This window comes from Amblyomma mixtum, chromosome 2 (genome assembly GCF_055824585.1).
Source record: "Amblyomma mixtum isolate Tamu chromosome 2, ASM5582458v1, whole genome shotgun sequence".
NCBI classification, from domain to species: Eukaryota; Metazoa; Arthropoda; class Arachnida; order Ixodida; family Ixodidae; genus Amblyomma; species Amblyomma mixtum.
Window position 1 is genome coordinate 230,214,515 of NC_143013.1, and position 19,896 is coordinate 230,234,410.

General features: G+C 44.6%; 2 protein-coding genes across 2 annotated transcripts in view; one reads left to right on the top strand and one right to left on the bottom strand.

Moving 5' to 3' along the window:
• The window catches only part of LOC149362877 (uncharacterized), a 9,957-nt gene extending 1,628 nt beyond the window's left edge, over nucleotides 1-8,329 (bottom strand). Inside the window, exons 1-5 of the mRNA XM_089573296.1 lie at nucleotides 7,406-8,329; nucleotides 7,039-7,277; nucleotides 5,970-6,176; nucleotides 5,050-5,271; nucleotides 3,448-3,747 (exon numbers count right to left, since the gene is read on the bottom strand). Coding sequence (XP_089429422.1) covers nucleotides 3,520-3,747; nucleotides 5,050-5,271; nucleotides 5,970-6,176; nucleotides 7,039-7,277; nucleotides 7,406-7,562 — 1,053 coding nt within the window. The 5' untranslated portion in view covers nucleotides 7,563-8,329 and the 3' untranslated portion in view covers nucleotides 3,448-3,519. The remainder of the gene's footprint in view (nucleotides 1-3,447; nucleotides 3,748-5,049; nucleotides 5,272-5,969; nucleotides 6,177-7,038; nucleotides 7,278-7,405) is intronic.
• Nucleotides 8,330-9,522: 1,193 nt separating this feature from the next.
• Nucleotides 9,523-14,743, top strand: LOC149362878 (centromere protein K-like). Its single transcript, XM_089573297.1, has 2 exons — nucleotides 9,523-9,989; nucleotides 12,351-14,743. The coding sequence occupies exons 1-2, from the start codon at nucleotides 9,616-9,618 to the stop codon at nucleotides 12,664-12,666; spliced, it is 690 nt and encodes a 229-aa protein (XP_089429423.1). The 5' UTR covers nucleotides 9,523-9,615; the 3' UTR covers nucleotides 12,667-14,743.
• Nucleotides 14,744-19,896: the final 5,153 nt, after the last annotated feature.

The window sequence follows — 19,896 nt, forward strand, 5'->3', positions numbered from 1 at the left end:
GTCCGGTGATGCTAGGGCTTTCATAAAATCAATGTGCTGACAGCCGTCGAGAGCTGCTGCTGTGTGCTCGCGTGTCGGAAAACGAATTGCTACACCATGCGACACGTCAGTGTGGTGTGCCATGGTACGGTCAACAACTGGCTATGAACCTGACTGGCAGCGATCTTCTCATTTTACATCACAATGATAAGAGACAGCAGCATGCCCGGAAGCAACCCGACTTGTGGAGGAAAGTGGAGGGGCAAAGTGGCGGCAACCACTTTGATCGTTTTCATCTTTCGTCAGTTAAAATCAAGAAACTAAGTATGTTAGGCCGCAGAGTACAAGAAAAAAGCGTACGACGAAAACATCAGCTCATGCACCCTCACTGTATACAGCACGGCCAGCATGCTGAAGCATCTAATAGCGCAATTTCATTTCCCTGCTTCTGGTTCGCGACAGCGTTTGCGCTCACCACGGGACTTGCAGTCTGGCGAAACCAGTACGAGAGGGCTAAGAAGGTGACATGTCGTCTTGAACACTCCGTGTCTTTAAGTGTCGCGAGGGAACGTGGAAGGGATCATCCTGTTCACATCGCAGCCGTCTCGTTGCATTTTACCAATGCTTTGCCCCTCCAACAACCGACCACTTACGTCGTTCTTCCACTAAGGAGGTATCTGGCCACCTTACAATGCGTCATAACAGGGTTCAGCTAGCTCCTTTGTCACGTGAACATTAAGTCAAACTGATTATAATAGACGTCTTTTTCACTGAATGCAACTTTTATCCAAATTATTGTAAACAAGATATTATAGTCTAAAATATAAAGTTTATTACAACTGCATGATTCCCTCTCCATATTTAATGCCTGTAGGCCTTAAAAGCATAATAAAATTATGCTGATGACAGGTGGAGACAAAATTTGTTTGCAATATCTCTGTTCTTTTTGTTTTTCATAGCTGTGTCTGGTGGAAAAATGTTTGTCTTCAGTTTAAACTACCTGTACCGAGGTTCAAAATTATTTCAAAATATTGGAATCGCTTAGAAACCAATATCTATTATTTGTATTCGCTTCACGAACAGAAGTTTGGTATTCGCACACCTCTAGTAAAAAGTGTTTTTTACCCAACACTTTCTGCTGTTGAGGTGAAGCACACTATATCAATACTAAATTACGGAAACAAGAGCAGCATGCAGAAGTGAAAGTAAAGGTGAAAAATCTGAAAACTGTCCTGTCTGCACACTGTTTCTTTGTTCCTGAATGAAGTGCCAAGCAGTCCATATAAGTACTATTCATACCTACTGGTGCGGTATTGATAATAGTGCACTTAATGTGGGAATACTTTTGTAAAGAGAAATTCCTGGGTTTTTAAGGGGGGACCCTGGTCTTGAAAAGAAAATTTTATTAATCTAGTTATAGTGATGAAATTTTCAGGCCACATGTATTTTTGTGTGCTGATTTTAGATATGCCACTTAATTTTGTGTAAAACAATTCCTTGAGCACTTGTGCAATTTTGATGCAAGTATTTTGTGGAAAGTTTTGAAGAAAATTTGCTGCAGGAAACTTGCTGAAATGCATGCCATTGGGTTCTCTTGACACCAAGGAATGCAATAAGGGTAAAATTATCATCCTGGCTATCATAGAACTTGAATTATAGGGTACTGAAGCTGCCAATTCAGAAACAAGAATACACACTTTTCGTCTCATTTCTGAAGCGACAACTTAAAAACCCTATAATAACTCAGGTGCATTTCAGCGAGTTTCCTGCAGCAAATTTTCTGCAGAACTTTCTGCAAGATACTTGCATAAAAATTGCACAAGTGCTCAAGGAATTGTTTTACATGTAATTAAATGACATATCTAGAATCAGTGCACAAAAATACATGTGGCCTGAAAATTTCATAACTGCGACTTCATTAATAAAATTTTTTTTTTCAAGACCAGGGTCCCCCCTTAACCTCCACGCATTTTCTCGAAACTTTCACGTTAGGTTCTCTGGATCATTTTGATCGTATGTGTCAAATTTCATAATTAGGAGCTCCATTTCGATCCAGTGGAAATGAATTTAAAATTTTCCCATTTTCTGGTCTCAATTGATGTGATTTTTATCCTTGCATGCGTGATGTCATGAGGTGCACGCCCATCGATACTCACTCTGCGTTTAGTATCGAAAGAAAAAATTTCAATCTTGTTTTTGGTCATTTCAGACAAGTAACGTTCGAAGCTGTCACTTGCAGGGCAAACCATAACGTACAAGAGGGGCTTTGTGACGGTATCCGTTACATCGTACGTTATTTTCACACGACATCATACCTTGGTCAAAACCCAGTTTCAGTTTTGGTTTCCTGGTTTTTGCTGTTTTATTACATAATTGCTTTCTTTATTGCTTTGAAAAACTGTATCAGAACCTAAGACAGGGAAGTCCAAGAAGCATAATGCAAGTCAATTCAAAATGTTTGAAATTTCTCTGAACTTGTCCCCCTTTTTAAGCCGCCTTTATAAGCCCTGCTCAAAGGCTTCAAAGATGCTGGGAGCGTGAAACACAAATTCAGACTCTGAAGCATTTGTACAAAAATAGTCACCTTAAAGCCAAGAGCAGAAAGGTACAACCACTGCACGGCACAGTGACCGCCACAGATGAATAACGCAGTCAGATAAAAGCAAATGCAATCAGTGCAGCCAGAGGGTGCCAGGGTGTTAAACACTAATCAGAAATACTAATGTTCAAAACCTAGCCTCACTGCATGAATACTACTTAAAAGCTAACACCACAGTTTCTGCACAAGGCACGGGCATAAGCTGGAGACAACCTCATTGAAGATTGAAAAAAAAAAAAAGAAAACTTTTTGCTCAGAGGTGAAAATCAAGGAATTTAGATTTGAAGGACCAGGCACATTTTTTTGTTCCTGAGGTACCACACCTCTTGGTCATTGAAAAAATGTGAACCTTGCAGTGAAAAGTTTCTAGTCAATTTAAAACTGATGACTGGAAATGACAGTTAATTGTTCTCAGGGTTGCACAGCACTGTGGCATTTATGCTCATTTATGCTAACTCCACAATGTGTGTTAAAGTAAACTGCCATCCGAAAAGAAAGTCAAAATGCAGCCGAAGCAGTGACCGCTAAGAGCTCGACCGGTTCCTCTGCCACTACTTTGCAAGCCCAAGCAACCAGTCTGCTCTTGTTTCCTTACAATCATCATCATCAGCCTGGCTACACCCACTGCAGGGCAAAGGCCTCTCCCATGTCTCTCCAATTAACCCTGTCCTTTGCCATTTGTGGCCATCGTATCCCCACAAACTTCTTAATCTCATCTGCCCACCTAATTTTCTGCTGCCCCCTGCTACGCTTGCCTTCTCTTGGAATCCACTCCGTTGCCCTTAAGGACCAGTGGTTATCTTGCCTTCATGGTTATCTTCCTTACAACGTGACCACCTAATTTCATGGCCAATCAAGAAGGTGCTTACCTTGGTCAGCAGAGGGCAAGACCCTGTCCTGCAAAAGGCTGCGGCCGGCATACCAACACACAGGAGCAGGGCCTAGGAGTGGAATACGCGGAAGATGGAGGTGATGTGCCGCCGGCAGATGGGGCAGGCATCCTGGCGCTTGAGGAGCATGCGGCCACAGGCAGCACACGTGCACAGGTGGTGGCACGGGTGTAGCACGCAGTTGCGCTCCTCGTCCATGCACACCACGCAGTCCTTGTCCCGACCGCCCGCACCCCCAGCCTCCAGGACCTCGGCTGTCAGGGCACTGCACAGCGTGTCCTGCAAGCAACGGGGGGGAAACGGGCCCACGGTCAACGCAAGGCACAGTTACGCTTGCCAATTATCAAGGCTTTCAGCAGTAGCTTTGGAACAAAGTCTGGTGGGTTACCAGAAGTTTGTGTAATCTTTCAGGGCCAACAACTCTGGTGTTCTAAGTGGGCCACCTGACAGCTCAAATCAAATGGGCAGCTTTACATGTACGGACCCCTGCTGCAGCTTAGAACAAACAAGAAAGCATCTATACCTCTTGCTTAGTGTGTGTCACTGTTGACAACAAACTACCTAAATGATTTTAAATAGGAGCTCCAATAATGATTACACAACAGTTAAGCACAAGAACCATGCCAGACACAGGCCTGTAAAAAGATGCCGGCAGTTCTGTCAGAGAGTCTATATGAGAAGTTCATGAAGGCTTGAACACATCTGGTGACAGTAACTGAATGCTTTATGAGCTACCAATATCGCTTCTTGGATAGTGACCATGCCTTGGTCAAACAAACTGCCCAGTAACACAGGCAATGTTTAACATTATAAAGCAGAAATGCTGCCGCCTGGTCCATGTTTTACTCCCAGCAGTAATCCTAGACATGATGACCCTGACGAACAGGTGTTTGCATATCAAATTACCGAATCTGCCTTCTCAAGAGGAAAACACACAAGAGAAGAAGCCCAAAATGAGTTAACTAATTGCAGAGAGAGTCATTGTTACCAGTGGTAGCACCAGCCTTACTCTTTGGCCAGCCCCAGTAAGTGACTAATTCATTTGAGAATACGATCATCACATTGATTGACAGTCAACCAGTATTTTGGCAAAAGTAGGCCACTGGTGGCCAAAATTCAGGGGGCACTTTGGCTCTCTAAAGTGCTGCAAGGCGAAAGCCTATCCTGGCGCACTGTTTGGCATTGACTGCGAGACTGTTCGTGCAGTACTAGTGCTTTATTTGACTACATATTACAACTACACACTTTGACTGCCGACTTAGACTGCTTCTTTAGCACGACTCTCTCTCTGCTTTGATGAGTGCGGTTGTATCCATGGTTCTGTTCGCAGTACTGAGGTACGTAATGTGGTCACCCACGGACGCCTTACGCCCCCCGTCGGAGCGGACGACAACTATTTTATTAGTTGTCGTCTGCTCCAAAAGGGGGCGTCAGGCATCAGTGGGTGACCTCATTACTGCGAATCCGTGCACTCTGAGGTCATGACCATTTCGACCAACCGAAAAGCGTGACACCTCTGCTGACAACCTTCTGTCGACAACGATGAGGCATTAAGGGCTTTCGCCAAGCAGTGCCACTCACGGGGCTGGCCAGGTCAGGTGGGGAGAAGGGTGGTGGTTGTCGCGCCATGGCTGTGCGTCCCAGCAGGGCAAGTGCCGATCGGCGTGCTTCGCGCTCCCGCTCCGAGAGCACCAGGGGCTCGGGGCCAGCACGAAGGAAGGCGGTCTTCCCCATCCGTTCCAGGAAGCCCCGCACCCATGACAGGGTTGCCATCGAGGTGCCTCTGCACAGCTGAATTTCCACCTGCATGACAGGGACGATGTGCCCTTCACAAATGCTCAACGGCTTTAGTTTTTACCTTTTTTTTTTTTGCTGAGGACACTGTAGCTATAGTCCTGCAATGTTCTACACTCAGGAACTTGACTGGCGGCTGAGTGTTTCCAACAAATGGCTCCAGCAAGGGCTATTATGGTGCCAGCCTGTTCGATGAACATGAACTTCATTACTGTGATGGATTATATAAGGATGGTTTTTTACTGAAGCTGCAATTACGATGAATTAGCAGACCAGCTCACTGTGCATGCAGGTAAGCAATGATCTGCCTGCCTTCAACAATGCACGCATTTTTGCCTATTATTTTCAAAATATTGATTCATTGGCTTCCAGTGTCTGTTCTCAGTTCCATGATTAATCCGTGCATTTGAAAGTTTATAACCTTTTACCTCTATTCCTGAGTTCTTGTTAAACACCTTACTCTCACAACGCTTACTGTTTACCTTTGTATTACGCTAACTTGCCTTATTGTGCTTATTTATTAGACTGTTCAACTTATGCCCTTCCTGTTATAATCCCACATGGGATTGACAGTATGTACCAATAAAATAAAAGCTGCCGAAGAGGGTGACAGCACAATGAACCAAGTAAATGACAAAAAAAAAAAAATAAAGGGTATGGGTAAAGCTGGAGAAGACACGGGGAGAGCAGTTCAAAGGCGGGCGCACCTCTGGAATGGCGTAGACGGGAAAGAGGAAGCGCATGCCCAGGCAGCGCTCCTTGCCTGCGGCCCGCTCAAAGACCGAGTCCATGGGCAGGCGCATGCTGCTGCTGGCCAAGATGGCCGTGGGCCGGCAGCTCTGTGAGGCCACCTCCATGAGGGACACCTTGGCTGCCAGGTCCTCGGTGATGCACTCCAGCACCAGCTCCGCTTCCTGCATGGCAATGCACTGCCATCACAACGGCGCCCTGAAGCCAGACAAACCACACGTGTTTTTTGGCAGCAATGTTTGATGATCCATGAAACTTCTTTACTCTTGGAACAGCGTCTGCTGTGTGCTCTGGCATACAATGACAGAAATAAGCTGCTTCACGGCTGGTATACTATCGATTCAGAACAAGCACTGCAATCAAATCAAAACTCTCTCTGCAGCACAGGTGCAAGAAGAAAGAATAGTCTGTGATAGAGGATTCAGTCGAGAGCTCAGCGGTCATCATACAGGCATCGCAGAACCGGGGTGTAGAAGAGCCATATGCAAGGGTACTGAGGAATATCTATACCAGTGATGGAAAGTGATGACGTACCAATTGGGAGTGTCAGGAGCAGAGCACAGAGACATTCCAGATCAAGAGAAGGAAAGGAAGCCAACAGCATGCACGTCGTATATGCTGAACGCACAAATGGTGGACAAAAGCACTACCATCATGGAGCACTGAGAAGCAAAAAGACAGGGGGGGGAGGAGTCGAAACAAGACGGGGATCAGGCAAGGGTATCCAGGGCTATGGAGTAGATGAGATTTGTACGGGCAGAAATGGCTAAATTGAGACAAGCATTTAGGCTGCATGGCTTGTTGCGGCTGCCACAACAATAAACTTTCACCTCCCGTGGGTATAAATGCAACATGTGCACAACAATGATAGACATGACAAATTAGCCAAACCATGACACTCACTGTAGTCTTTCAGCACAGTCATACATCCCTTGTGCTTCAAGCTGTGATTAGCTGTGTTATTTTAACTGCTGCCTGCCCACACTCTCCCGTACTTCTGCCCAAGAATGTCAAAACGTGGCTGACCCTGAGTGCTTCTTCAAGGCGGCTGAGGCAGAAGACGCTGCCCAAAAATCCTGGCTGTCGCAGGAGACCGCACTCTCGCAGTGCCTTACGGTCCTCGGCCAGTCGTGGTGCCACTCGGTCCAGTGCCTCGGGCAGTGCATCGTGCACCCGCACCTCGTGCCCTTGTGCCGCCAACTCGCCCGCAACGTTGACGCCTAAGCCCCCACAGCCAATGACAGCCACACGCACCATGCTGTCGCCTGCAAAGTGCATACACCCTCTCGAGTAAACGCCCAAAGGCAAGCCACAGAAGTGAAAATAAACATCTAAACAGAGGGTGAAACTTCTGTCAGGAATGTCTACATTCTTCTTAACCCTTTTTTCTTACTGTTCAGGCCTGCTGTGGTCGCTTTGGTTTTCGGCTGCTGAACCCAAGGGGAGAGAGGGTGCCTCTGGAAAGCACTGAAGAGTGTGAGGGTTGGCCGAGTATCTGCTATAATGGGGTTGCTTGGGTCCTTTGCTGAGTCAGCATAGTACGTCAGCATTCAAGTCCATGCCTGTGCATGTAAAAATTTGAGCCCGCCACAGTGGCAGCATTCAAATGGAAGTGAAATTCAAAAGTGCTCATGTATTGAGCTTTTGGTGCGTGCTAAAACACCTCAGATGATAAAAATTAATTGAGAGCTCTCCATTACAGCATATACTGTCAGCAACAAATGAAAAGCGAACAAGAAAGCTGGGGTGGAAACACAAAAATACCAGTATAATAATGTCTAGAGAGGAAATACAAGTACGGTTGATCAACACTTGCCCTTGCACCTTTGAAATGAAATTACCCTCTCCTAGCATTGAGCTTCCCCTGGCTAAAAGCTTCTTGCTTAGCTGCTCGTGGTTCGATTGTCTTGTTCGCAACGCATTTCTTGCTCATAGATGCTGCCTGGGCTTTTACAGCAACAATCCACTACCTATTGTTATACATCAAAATGTGGATGCATTGCTTCAACTGAGGTCTGAACTAGGAGAGAAGCCAGTATTTGTTTCTGTGCAGCTGTTCAAACATGTCTGCACGTACCTCGTGAAGAAAGCAGAAATTTGTGAGGGTACGGAACCCGTAGCTTGCGCACACATTGCAGGCACAACCTGATCAAGCAATCAAACAGGGGTTCACATTCTTCAGGAATACCCTTGCTTAATAAAAGAAAAATAAAACGAAACTATATACTGTGAACTGCACATTCCAGACAGGTCAACACTGTTCAAGCAGTACGCGGGGCACACGAAGCACAATTACATGTTCCGGCAGAAACAGCTGATCGTATCGCTATTTTTAACGTCATTTATGTAGGGAAGGCAACAGTGAAAGAAAAGCAGGCCACGCTACCTGCGAAGCCGCTGTTTACGTTATGTAATAGCCTCTTCTCCCGCGGGCTTTCCGAGGCTTTCACCGCGGAAGCTACTATTTCCAACGGTGCGCAGCGTCGCACATAATCACGCCCACCTTACATTCTCTATGCTAGCTTACACCGTGGCGGTGACCGAAACTAAGCAAATGACGCATCGCAAAAAGAAGCCGATGACTAACAGCATAAGCGAACGTAGTACAGACAAAATTACACTTTGGGCGCCCAGAGTTTTTATCCCGACAAAGCAAAACCACGGCGCAACTGTGAACGCAAATTGCCACCACGCATGTAACGCACTTACTTGATGATCAGAAAGGTATGACAAGCCGTAGCGAAGAACAAGATAGCTTGTTGTAAGCATTTTCCATGGAAGCAAGGTCTGAAAGTTTCAATGCGCTGCCCTATTGGCGGCTGAGTGACCTTTACGATGTTAATGTGCTCGTCAGACCAACTTACCACAACGATGACTCGACCGTTTTGTCAGCAACCGACTGATTTTAGCTCGGATGCACTGCGTTGTTACGTGCCGATCATGCGTGCCCGGAGGAGGCTAACACCACTGATTACGTCAAACTTCGATGCGTTCGCGCCCAACAACTACATCGGTTGTCGCGACCGCCTGACGCCATGCCCTACTTCACCACTTCCACGATAGGCAAGTTTCCGAACCAAATAACGCGCTGTTGTCATGGCAACGTACGCGTACGCGTGCGCAAAAGCAAACAAACAAAAAGCAAAACATCGTTGGTTGATTGCACGCAAACAGGCGTCAACAAAATCATAAAAAGTTGTGAAAAATATAACGTTTACGTCAAAAGTAATTAAAAACGGTTACTGATAATGCAAAAATTTAAAGCATACAAGGCTACAAGACAAGGTCTATTGTACAAGGCGCACTTGTTAAATCGTTAAATCACGGAGCTTAATTTTTAGAAATGTAACACCAGCGCTATGGAGTCTTATAATGTTAAAGTTTTGAACTCTTGCTGTGGGATGATGTTAGTTTTAATGGTTTTCTAAGTCGCTTTCATTTATCGACTCGACTAAAGCCATCATCATCATTAGCGTCATCACGTTCATTATCATCATCATTAATGTCGTCCGTCGCAAACAACAGCAAAAACAGCATGGCGCGTCTTCTGCGCGGTAGGCTTTGAAGACTGAAGATGTATTGATCGCACTGTACGTCTCTAAGATGTCCGGCGATAAAGCGATGATGTACCGGGACCTGGCGGCCAAAATGTCCGCCCTGGAGAAGAAGTTGGTGGAACTGCGACACGCAGATACACCGGTGCTGTTGGACGTCGACTACGACGCTTGCTTTCTGAAGGCGCACCGGGATCTGACCGCAGAAAGGGAGCCCAGCCCCTTTCCAAGACCGCTGCTTAGAAGCAAGCTCCTGGAGAGCTTGAGAAACGAGCGCGAAAGTCTGAGGCGCGTGCTCGCCGATCACGACAGCCGGCTCAGGGCCACCACGCGAGAGATCGCCGACTGGAAAGAACGCATAGGCGCTCTTACGAGGGACGCTCCGTCGTCGACTGTGCCGAGCGACTACCGTGACGTACGCGAGTAAGCGATTCGTGATTGTTGTGGAATAACGTGGAACGCGAGCCCTGTGGCTCCGCAGCTAGGGCGATTAAAGCGCCTGCAATTTATGTGCACGATGAGGTAGCTGAGATGAGGCGTTGGTCGTACTGCATCGCAATTACTTTGAGACGCAAGTACCTGCGAATTGGAAGCGAGTGCTGTAGTGTAATATTAATTCTTCCTCCGTCAGCTCATTGCTGTTTCTAATGGGTGACCTCAACTCACTAAATTCGAACTTTCGGTTTGTTTGATGCTTTGCTACCATCAGCATTACATGTATTACGGGGAGCTCAATTCAAACGAGATTCGAGTGTATTGTACATGTTCGTAAGTGCTCGACGTCATGGTTAAACGTTGCAGCTGGAACACCTTTGAGAAATGGTGGTGCCTATAGTTTTGCTTGAGAGGATACTTTGTGTTCTTGCAGATGTATTGGCATTTAGCATGGATATAATCTACTCCCTGCCCATTCAGATGGTTTTGCTCATTGCATAATCAGTTCATGCTCTGGTCTTTGGTAGCTTAAGCATTTATCACAAAGCCTTGCCCCTGGGTTCAAGACACGGACTTTCGGCTGTTGGCTTTAGTTACAATGCCTCATTAGCCTTTACAGATTGCATGGTGTTCGGAAGATTCACAATATCAACACACCATGAAGTCTTCCAGGCTGCATAATGAGATGCAACAGTGACGAGTGGCTTTGGGGCGCATTTTGTTTTTGCTAATTCTTTCCTTGTCAGGTTGCGATTTCTCCAAATTACATTTCAGATAAGTAAATGACATTTAAGCCCACAAAAATATGCACCTACAGGCCAAATATTTGCCTGCACCAAATATGCTAATAGTTAATGTCAAATTGACACGGCTTCGAGTTTTCAAAAGTATGTACAACTTCCAGGTAGAGACCGTGGAGAAGTTTTGAATACAGTTCAACCTCATTATAACGAATTGAAGGGGCCCGGCAATTACTTCATTATAGCCCATGTTCCGTTATAGTCCATTTTCCGTATAGTTCCGTTGTAGTTATGTTCCGTTATAATCCGTGTTGACAGTGTTTTCAAGGGTTATATCCATTATTTCGTTATGAGGTTCGACTGCATTTGTGTATGCTTACTATCATCAGTATACCATATGCATACTATACAGCGGTGCCAATTTGTTTTTCGCTCACTGCTAAACCTGTTTGTCTGAATGCGAGCTTGTCGGCAGGCAGCACATTGTCTGAAGAGGTATTGACAACCTGGTGTTCTTCGCATTCACTTTCATAGCTTAAAGGGCATGCAAAGCTTGGTTACGTCAGCTTGAACTGCTCTCCCATTCACACCATTTATCAGTGCTCACACGGGCACGCACACACACACAGACAGAGAGAAAAAGGTGCTGCTTGTCAACGGTTAAAATTCATTGAAAAGTGCTCCAGCCTCTTTCCCGAGTCACCAACAAGATCACATGGCAGACAGTTGAGAAAATTCTCTGCCAATAATTCAAAGCATTGCATTTTAAGAGTAGCTGCAAAGTTGCTTAATAATATGGAGAATGCCTGCAGTGTTCGAAATCCATTTAAACTCTTCTAAAATTCTGTTTGTATGTCTGCCGACTGCTCTCGTTTGTGATAATCATCTAGAGCAGAGCTCTCAAACATGCAGCTTTGACGGGCAGTCCACTTTTCCCAAAGATTTAATTTTGTGGGCAAACGTCTCCCCTTTTCCCCTCTTCACTCTCTGATGACGTATAGCTGCAAAAACAATTCCTTGGCATCCAGTGAACCCTGCCTACGTTAATAATTAGCTTTCTGTGAGAAGGGCCTAGAAACTTTGGCTAGGATAAAGAAACAAAGCAAAAGGGAAAAAAAAATGTTCAAGAGTGACCTCTTCATCAAAGCTTTTGTACTTTTTTTTTTCCTGTTTGATTAAGTATACTTTTACCTACTTTTTCACTTCTTTGCCTTAGGCCCCTTCTATTTCCATCTCTGTTTTTGGACCATGAGAGACGAAATTCTGTCAATGCGACCCTGCATAGCAAGTTGAATTATAGACCCCAGGTCTAGAGGATTCTGCAGTTTGCCATGCTGCACAGTATGTGGTGTTTGTTTGCTGCCTTTTTAGTGCAGGCGTAAAGTATCACTGAAGCAAGGGAATAATTACTCAGCATTCACTCAATTTCTCCCTTTGTTAAGGGAGTGAGGTAAGGTGTTAATTTACTCCATTACTTCCAATTACGCTTATTATAGGGAGTACTTGAAGCCTGTTCATACCTCCACACTGGGAGATTCCTCTAAACGCAGTGGACTAAAAAGCACCATTGATTACCACCCTTTGCCCTGCTTGTCACTGCAATTTCCAGGCTGGCCAGAACGAGACTAAACCAGATTGCCAAGTACCTTGACAACTGCTACCCTCAACCGCCGAGGGAGGACCAGGCCTCCTCAGCTTCTGCTGGAGCACGAGACGCTGCAGTGCATCCTGGCTCGTGTGACTACCTCACAGTGTACGAGATCCTCGAGGAGCTGCTGGCGGCCAGTACCCTGTCGGGAGACCTGCAATACATCAAACTGGGCCCGAAGCATTGGCTGCCTCACGTGCAGGTGCTTCTGGACAGCAACGTGGCTGAGCGAGATCCACAAAGGAGCGACCACATCAGGTTGACGGACTGGGGCTGACGCGACGCTTCGAAATGAACAGTGCTACTAGTGTGGAAGCAGTCGGTGCTTGAGTTTGTGACATTGGTGCGGGACTTCACCGGTTAACGATGTGATGAGGAACGTCTTTTTTGTTTTTACCCAAGAACATACTTGGATCTGCTGCGGTCGCAAAAAAAAAATATGGTGCTGCAACCGGCTTGGGAGTAGAGAGTGCCGAAAGTTTCTGATTAATTTTATTTTCAAGTTCTTGCTTTTGCTACTGCATTGCAGGAACGTGATCATCTTGTGTGTGTGTGTGCATTTCTGTTGACTGCTCTAGTTCGAGGCCACCCACTGTTAAAGGGACCATGAAATGGTATATGCTGAGGTCAGGAAAAGTGCACAAGCTATCGTTATTCCATCACTCATCACCGCACTGCGAAAATTTTTAAGCTCGCTTCGTTAAAACTGAAGATGTCAACGATTAAAAATGATGCACCTCCTCGTCTCCTCAATTCATACATGCCAACTTGCCAGAAAAAAAAAAAAAAAAAACAGCTCGGGACTGCACCTTATCTAGCCCCATCATGCCCATGCCCCGTGAGAAGGCTTGCCCAGACTGCCCACTGACGCTGTCAGGGTGGGGAATGTGTGACAAGGTGTCGCAGCGATTCGCAAGGTGTCGCAGGTCCACTGCAGAGCTTTTAAATTTGACTTGAATACTAACAAAGACCACTTCTACAGGTCTGTTGCACTAGATTACGACCATAAAAATTATTTCAGGGTCTCTTTAACCACCTGTGTTCTGTGTACATTTTTTTCCACGCTTTACATATCAGCTTTTTAGTTGCGTTAACGTTTTAGTTGCGTTAAGAGCCTTTTAGTGTTTGACTCCTGGACGAGTTGACCATAACGAACAATAATTGACACAGAAGGCATATTTTCCAGTGCTTCTGTGTGCCAAAGTACAAAAAATAAAAAATTATGATCCAAGTAAATTATTTTCTCTCGCATTCCATTGCCCTTTGCAGTTGCAACTTGTGCCCCCTTCGCACCACTGAACAGGGTGCTCAACTGAAAACTTTTCATTCCAGTTCTGTTTAGAGTTCAATGAAGAAGTTCATTGCCAATTCACGTTCAAAGTAAAAAAAAGCCTCGGCTCAAACTGGTTCACACTTGTACATTAATGGGTAACTTCAGGGCTACTATCTAGGAAAATTAAAATTTGTTTGTGTATATTTGGGGCCCTCATTTCTCAAAAAATAAGAATTCATGCACAGTGCACATTTCCACGCTTACAGAAATGCAACCCTATTGTTCAAAAGAACACATTTATGCCCATTTGTAGTCTTTATCATCTGAAGCAGTTTTAACTAAAACTGAGCTACAGTGTCCTTTCATAAAACATTCCACCGTGTGTGGGAGAAGAAATCACAACTCCAGACAGCACTTCATAGTCGCACTGCAAAACTTTGCGACGTATATCTTTATTTCTTGTTTTTGAAAACCAATCCTTCTTTTCTAGGTACGAAATGGGCCTGCCATTCTGTTCAGCTGGAATCCGAAATGTTGCAAGCATCACTGACTTCGTGAAAAAAGCTCTAGACGCTGTGAAAAAAAAGTTTGAAAAGGCACTTGCACAATTGTAGATGCCATGCCGCATAGGGTTATGGCTCATTGCATTATACTGAAACTTTCACAGTAGGCTCTCCAGAGTCTTCCGATCCTTCGTGCCAAATTTCGCAGCTGGGCTGCATTTTGTTTTAGTGCAAATAATTTAAAATTCTCCCATTCCGTGGCCTCGTTTGGAGAAATTTTCATAGCAAACTTAGCGAGTGTGACGTCACGAGCTGCACACACGTAGATATTCGCTTCACGTTTGTTAAAGGAGGAAATTTGAGCTTGGTTATGGTCATTTTAGACAAATGATGATCGAGACTGTCCCTTGCAGTCACCAGTTTAGCTAAATCAATGTCATACTTTGGTTGAAACCCAGATCCTGGTTCCTGCTGTTTCATAACTGTTTTCCTCGTTACTTTGAAAAACTGTTTATTGTAACTAAGACAGGGAGGTGCAAGAAGTATAATGCAATAAAGACGAACCTGGAAATACCGAACCCAGGTAGTTCGAATTACTGGCTATATCGAACACCTTGAAAAACATATGTAAAGTATAGGAATGTCACTGCAATTTCGACGGTCGCTCCGTGTAGCGGCCAATGGCACTCACTTTGCACATGCGGGGACTGGTCGGCTGGCATCACTAGTGCTGTGAAACCGTGTGACGAGGTGAACATAGGGTGTGCTTGAGGGTGGCCTTCGCCACATCGCTGTCATGCGGCAAAGCCAACTAAAGCCTAGTGGCGGCTCTTGCCTGGCGTGCTTCGCTGCTTAAGGCATTGCGGAAGTCAATTGTACTTTAATTTTATTCAGTGATTATCTTATTTACAGCGTACTCGTAATAGGATTAGCCATTTTATGACAGGCAGTGGCCAGTTCCAAAGAACCTTCCGCTGAGACTTCGATGTGAGCAGGTTAGGCCTAGCGAGCGGGGCGCTGCCAGCACACCAGCGGCCGGCACGTCATAACGCTGACTGCGACTTATTCTTGCTTCTAGGTTACAGATAAGCTTATCTATTGCCATTTTGATATATAGAACTATTTCATGGTCCCCTTCGAATTCAATATGTCCAGGTTCGACTGTAGTCAACTCAAAAGGTTCGAAAATCCTTCAGAACTGCCCCCTTTTTAAACGAAAACATGCTGGTTTAGGCAAATTTGCAAAAATTCAGCTTATATGAAGTGAAGGTGAATGAAGCTAAGACTGCTTTAAAAAGGACAATCTCTCTTTAGAAAATGGGAGCTGGTGTATGTAGCAGAGAGTGACAAGGCCTATTAACCTCCCTAACAGACATTCTTTTTTTTAGAAAATTCGAACCGATATAGCTTTTCAGTACCTGTACCACCATCTGTCGGCTGAACAAAAATCTGCATTGGACGAGCTTCATTTGCTCTAAAACGGTAAGCAGAGTGGCACAAAACACATGACAAATTGAACTCGTCATAAGCCAAAAATGAGCCTGTCCGTTAAGAGGTTAAGCAGTGCGTCATCTAGCATGTCTAAGGAAAGCACACATAACGAATATAGTTGCAAAAAAGCCACTCTCATGGCTGACAGTACAATATGCAAATAGGCGACAAACTAAAATCGTGCAGGCAGTTTTGACCAATGTTCCTTCCTGTGTTGACATAAGCAAAAAGCAGGCCACCTAGTACTATATAGCTGGGCCGGCAAAAAGTGTAGCCATGCAAGTTCAGCATTCTGAAGACGGTCTTGTGTGGTGTTGCCAGGGAACGCTGCAATGGCATGCTGATGTACCACATACCAGTGGCACTACACAACAGAATCCACTGATGTTAGCATTTGCGCACGTTGCGCCCTCTGAGCAATCAGATGGAATGAGATGTAGTGCGCACTCTCCTCTGAGGTAACAGTGCAGTCAAAAGTGACTGCCTGCATAATAAGAGCATCATCACCAGGCAAACCTCTCCTTTATTCATAAAAGTCTCTCTCTCTCATCAATCTGCACACAGGTCTCCTGTCTTCTGCCAAGGCATCATAAAAACCAAGGCAATGGTGTTGCTGCTTTAGATGATGACAGGATGCAAACCACTCATTGGCTTACAAATTCACAAATGGGGCCACATAGTTTGAATAACAGCGACCAAAGTGCAAATGTATTTGTTGCGAGGTATAATCATGCAGGAACGAAAACTGTTTGTTTTTCAACTTGTTTCTAAAGAGATAAAGACTAGATGTTTATGCACTTAAGTCACATACGAGGAAGGACTCTAAAGAAAATAAACTGAGAACACGCCGTCATTCGTAGATGTAGTAGAGAGTTCTACTGCTAGATGGGGTTCTAGGAGACCTTCATGAAACAACTGTGCAGACGGTGTCAGTTTACAGGTTAACATTTGAGCGTAGAGTTGTGTTTCTCTTACTGTTATTTTGTTCCGCTTGCTAAGTCGCTACGGGCAGATTTAAAAGAGCAAAGAGTGTGTTTGAAATTTTGTTTCCTGCTTGAAAAATCGGCAACGGAAGCTTACCAAATGTTGTAATAGGCTTTTAAAGAGGATATTATGAGCCGCACACAAGTTTTCGAGTGGTCTGGGCGCTTTAAACGTGATGAGATGAGTGTTGAAGACCATTCTCGTTCTGGGCGCCCTTCAACGTCTCGAAACGATGAAAATGTAAGAAAAAATCCGCCAGAAAAATCAACAAAGATCGTCGTTTCACGATTGACGAAATTTCAGAAGAGACAGGCATGAGTTGGAGCTCGTGCCAGCGGATTTTGACTGAGCAGTTGCTAATGAGACCTGCTTCCGCTAAATTTGTTCCTCGGCTTCTCACATAGGATCTAAAGAACATTTGATTGAATTTGAGCTGGGACTTAAAAAAAGAGATTGAAAGTGATCAGAACTTTTTGACAAAAGTCATTGCAGGTGATGAGAGTTGGTGTTACGAATATGACCCAGAAACTAAGCAAGCTTCAAGCCAGTGGAAGACTCCAAATTCTCCCAGACCAAAAAAAAAAAAAGCAAGACAATTGAAGTTGAATGTGAAGACGATGATCATTGTCCTTTCTGATGTTCATGGAATTGTGCATCGGGAATTTGTTCCTCCTGATTAGACTCTTAACCAGCACTTTTATTTGGAAGTTTTAAGACATCTGCGAGAGGATGTGCGGAGGAAACGCCCGGAACTTTGGCGATTAGGTGATTGGTTCCTTCATCACAACAACGTCCCCGCACACACGGCCTTACGAGTGGCCCACTATTTGTCCTCTCGGGGATGGCCTGTCGTTCCCCACCCTCTGTATTCACCAAACCTAGCCCCGTGTGACTTTCTCTTTCCGAGAGTGAAGAAAAATCTAAAAGGGAAGCGTTTTGGTGATGTGGAGGCGGTAAAAACAGCTTTACAAAGAGCACTGGACGATATCAAAGTTGAAGAGTTCCAGAGATGCTTCAAGCAGTGGAAAAAAAGACTTGACAAGTGTATCGCATTTAATGGAGAGTACTTTGAAGGTGACTGAAGGAATTTTGCACAAAAGTTAATAAGTACAGTTTTTATACAAAAAATCCCTTATTTTGATGGGTCCTCCCTCGTATTACACCGCGTTTCTTTGGGTTGATGCGTTGAATTCGTGCTCAGTATGAAAGTGTGCCGTTCCGGTGACACGTTTGACAGCTTCACCGCTGCTCTGATATGTGATGCGCCGTGCTGGTCACCTCTGTGGTTATGTATTTGCGGCTAGGAGCTTCCGTTGGCTGACCATTATCGCATTCTTTCTCTTTTTCAGTTTCACAAAGTTTGGAATCAACCTACACGACGCGTCAACCAATATATGCGAGTGAATATGGGGTAGTATGTTCTTTTTTTCTATGTAATTCAATTAAAAGGCAAAGCATGACCCCTCAATTCTTTTTGGTAAAAAAAAATTTCCATTAGGGTGATTCCACGAGAGATCAAACTGCTGAAAGATTTCAAAGTTTTTATTTTCTCGATTATTCCATAAACTATGCGCACATTATCCAGTTGGCCAATAGTGAGTTTCGTTTCGTGAAAATGCTAATATTTCAGGAGAAAAAAAAATTATGAACTACGTCGTGGCAGAGGCAGCGTTTACGCGCACAGCTCAGTTTCACAACTCTGGTATGACATAAGAATCAAGGTATTAAAGCCATGACGGATAGATATATTTCACGTTCTAAAAGTACAGGTGAAAAAGAATATGTCCAGCTTATTTGTGCAATTGTGAGGAAGTCGCTATTTCCTAGAAAAAATTTCGGAAACGGCACAAGTCTCAAATGAGGCTATTTTCAATATTTTTTTCTCTGCAAATATAAACCACATCTTCAAATATCAGAGTAGCTAAGCATATAGGTGTATTAAAAGTGTACACACTTTTGTTGTTATATAATATAGGGAAGCGCAAGGAACATTCCCCTAAATCCGGTGTTTTTGAATATTGTTACAGACATGACGACCACGACTCCAGGAGCCGGGACAAAGACGAGGACATAGAAGCGCTTGTTGTTTTTGGCGGGCTAGTGTCTTCCAGCTAGCAGCTGCCTGTCTCTCTAATTGTAACGTTCACTTGGTGGAGATTATTCAAAAATGAAATGAAAAAAAAAAGAAACCATCCTCAGTTTTTCACAAAACTTCTGTAACAACTCTCTAGAAGAAGGTGAAAAAGAATATGAAAGGACATGTTGCATCATGTTGTTTGAAACAATGTTATGCAAGTTCATACTTGTAGCACAAACTTGTAGCTTCTCAACCATCAGCAGGAGTGATGCATGAAATTGTAGCTTTTTAGTTGCACTTCTGAATGAAACAAACAGCAGAGTCGTGTGTGCAGGAGCACTTGAACACTTATTAGTCAAATATGGCAGAAACATGAAAAAAGTACACACAAAAAACAAAAATTACAGGCCGCACTAAACCAGAACTTGATTAGAGGAAAACTGCAGCGCACAAACTGTTTCACATGTTTATAGCTGTCATTCCTCCCAGTTTTAGTTCTGAGGAAAAATCACTGCACTTTCCATGGCTGGTAGAGTCAGCGGTCATGACTGCGGTGCCACTGTGAAAAGCAATCACGTGATGATGTGAAGCAGAGGTAGACTTGACAGGTGCTGCACATAACGTCCGATTTTAGTTCATGTTTTCTCCTCTGATAGCAGAGTTTGCAGTTCCTTCGTTTTTCCATTTTTTTTGGCTGGTGACGAATGGATTCTATGGGAGGATTGGGGGCATGGGCTTCTTTTATCTCATCGTACTCGAAGATTTGTTGAATGAGCTGCTCCCTAAAAGCCAGCTGATCGAATCTGGTGTTTTGGGTAAGCTCTGGAACATCAGGATGGTCTCTTCGGTGTGCTTGGTAGAGAATGAAACTGTTTACGCAAGCGATGTCAACACAGTGGAAAAAGAGCGTTTTCCACCAACGCACGCATTTTCTCATAACGTTACAAGTGCCAATTATTTCATCGAATTTGTCCGCTCCCAACATTCCAGCGTTATAATCATGGACCAGGAGAGGCTTTTTGATGGTTGTCACAGTCCACGTGTCTCCTTCTTTCTGCCTTCGTTTGGCCGGAACATGCTGGTTGGCTGTGTGAATGGTACTCATAAGATTCACAGTGCGCCGGTCCTTCCACTGCATGTAGAGAACGTTGCCATCCCGAAGCCACCGGACTTCTCCGC

Bases quoted from the DNA above. Each gene is read 5' to 3' on its own strand.
- LOC149362878 (XM_089573297.1), top strand. From the start codon at position 9,616: ATGTCCGGCGATAAAGCGATGATGTACCGGGACCTGGCGGCCAAAATG. The intron at 9,990-12,350 runs GTAAGCGATTCG...TGCAATTTCCAG, and splicing joins GACTACCGTGACGTACGCGA to GCTGGCCAGAACGAGACTAA.